Source organism: Nicotiana tomentosiformis, chromosome 3, assembly GCF_000390325.3.
Source record: "Nicotiana tomentosiformis chromosome 3, ASM39032v3, whole genome shotgun sequence".
Taxonomy (NCBI): domain Eukaryota; kingdom Viridiplantae; phylum Streptophyta; class Magnoliopsida; order Solanales; family Solanaceae; genus Nicotiana; species Nicotiana tomentosiformis.
The window spans coordinates 7,810,756-7,812,842 of record NC_090814.1 but is presented as its reverse complement, the minus strand read 5'-3'; the positions used below and the strand labels follow the sequence as shown (position 1 = coordinate 7,812,842).

At 45.0% G+C, this 2,087-nt stretch overlaps 1 protein-coding gene across 1 annotated transcript; it reads right to left on the bottom strand.

The window, feature by feature from the left end:
- Nucleotides 1-816: 816 nt before the first annotated feature.
- On the bottom strand, nucleotides 817-1,635 carry LOC138907318 (uncharacterized). The gene has a single exon (XM_070197913.1). It carries the CDS (start codon nucleotides 1,633-1,635, stop codon nucleotides 817-819), a length of 819 nt encoding a protein of 272 aa, XP_070054014.1.
- Between the last annotated feature and the right edge of the window lie 452 nt (nucleotides 1,636-2,087).

The following is a 2,087-nucleotide window of genomic DNA, read 5'->3' as shown; positions in this document are numbered from 1 at the left end:
TCCCTATATTGTTCCATCAATCTCCTTACAAGGTGGATGACTTCTGAAGTCGAACGCCTCGGCATAAACCCGAATTGGTTCTCAAAAATAGACACACTCCTCCTCGCCCCTAGCTCTACCACTCTCTCCCAGACTTTTATAGTATGGTAAGCAGCTTGATACTCCGATAGTTATTGCAGTTTTGGATATCACCCTTGTTCTTGTATACAGGAAACATCATGCTCCACCTCCACTCTTCGGGCATCTTCTTCATTCTAAAAATAATATTAAATAACCTAGTGAGCCACTCCAAGCCTTCTTTGCCTGCACTCTTCCAAAACTCCACCGGGATTTCATCCGGCCCAGACGCTTTGCCCCTACTCATCTTACGCATAGCCCCCTCCACTTCATCAATTCTAATCCACCTACAATACCGAAAGTCATAACAACTCCTAGAGAGTTCCAAATCACCCATTACAATGCTCATGTCCCCTCCTCGTTCTAGAGACTATGGAAGTAGGTCTACCATCTTTGATGGATAAGCTCCTCATCCAACAAAACCCTACCTTCTGCGTCCTTTATGCACTTCACTTGGTCCAAGTCACGAGCCTTCCTTTCTCGCGCCTTGGCTAACCTGAATAACTTCTTATTCCCACCTCGGCCCTCGAGTTCCTCATATAAATGATTAAAAGCTGCAGTCTTGGCCGCCGTAACTGCTAGCTTTGCCTCTTTCTTATCCAACTTATATTGCTCCATATTCGCCCTCTTCTCCTCCTCATCTACACTTTCCACTAGCTTCAGATACGCCACTTTTTTGGTTTCCACTTTTCCTTGTACTTATCTATTCCACCACCAGTCTCCCTTGTGACCACTAGAGTAACCCTTTGATACCCCTAATACCTCTCTCGCGGCTTCCCTAATGCACTGCGCAGTAGTGATCCACATAGTGTTTGCGTCCCCACTACTCCTCCAAACCCCCATAGTCAGCAGCTTGACCCCTAAGTTCTGCGATTTAGCTTCCGTCAATGCTCCCCACTTGATCCTATGTTGGCTATACATTGCTCTCTTACTCCTCTTCCTTGTGATCTCAAGGTCCATGACCAGGAGCCTATGAAGGGTTGAGAGGTTCTCACTCGGGATGACCTTGCAATCCTTGCAAAGACCTCTATCGGACTTCCTGTAGAGTAAATAATCAATCTGAGTCTCGGCCACCGAACTCCGGTAGGTGGCCAAGTGCTCCCTCTTCTTCGGGAAACTCGAGTTTGATATCACCAAATCAAATGCTCTAGCAAAGTCCAGCAGAGACGTTCCTCCTCCGTTTCTATCTCCAAAACCAAAGCCACCATGCACATCATCATACCCTCCAGATGTTGTTCTAATGTGGCAGTTGAAATCTTCTCCTATGAAAAGCTTCTCGGTATGCAGAATACCATGCACCATCTCATCCATATCCTCCCAGAAACGTCTCTTGCCTTCCTCATTCAAGCCTGCTTGGGGTGCATACGCACTGATTATGTTCAAAGTAAAACCTCCAACAACTAACTTAATAGTTATCAGCCTGTCATTCACCCTCCTAACCTCCACCACTAGTTCATGGAGGTCCTTATCAACCACGATACCTAACCCGTTCCTTCCCCCACCCTCCCAGAATATCATAGTCTGAACCTGTCCACATCCCGCGCCTTATCTCCTACCCACCTAGTCTTATGTACACAATCTATGTTAATCTTCCTTTTCTCGGGAATCTTCGCTAACTTTACAAATTTTTCAGTCAAAGTTCCTATGTTCCAAGACCCCACTCTCAACCTAGTAGCTCCCTTATCCATCTTACCCCCTTACTCCCTCCGCTGCGATGACACCCCCGATGACAAGACCTTACCCTGCCATCATTCACCAAAGCCACAATAATCTAGGAGTCACTACGCAAGCACTATCCCGAAAGCAAGCGACAAAAATAAAATGAATAATCGAAATATAATCTACCACTAAAAGGTTGCAAAACATGTGAAGAACTAAAATAAAATAACTAACGAAAACTATAATCTACAACTAAAGGTGAGAGAAACAAGTGTAGAAATAAAATAAAGGCACTAAAGGGAACTATAATC

Bases quoted from the DNA above. Each gene is read 5' to 3' on its own strand.
- LOC138907318 (XM_070197913.1), bottom strand. From the start codon at position 1,635: ATGATATTCTGGGAGGGTGGGGGAAGGAACGGGTTAGGTATCGTGGTT.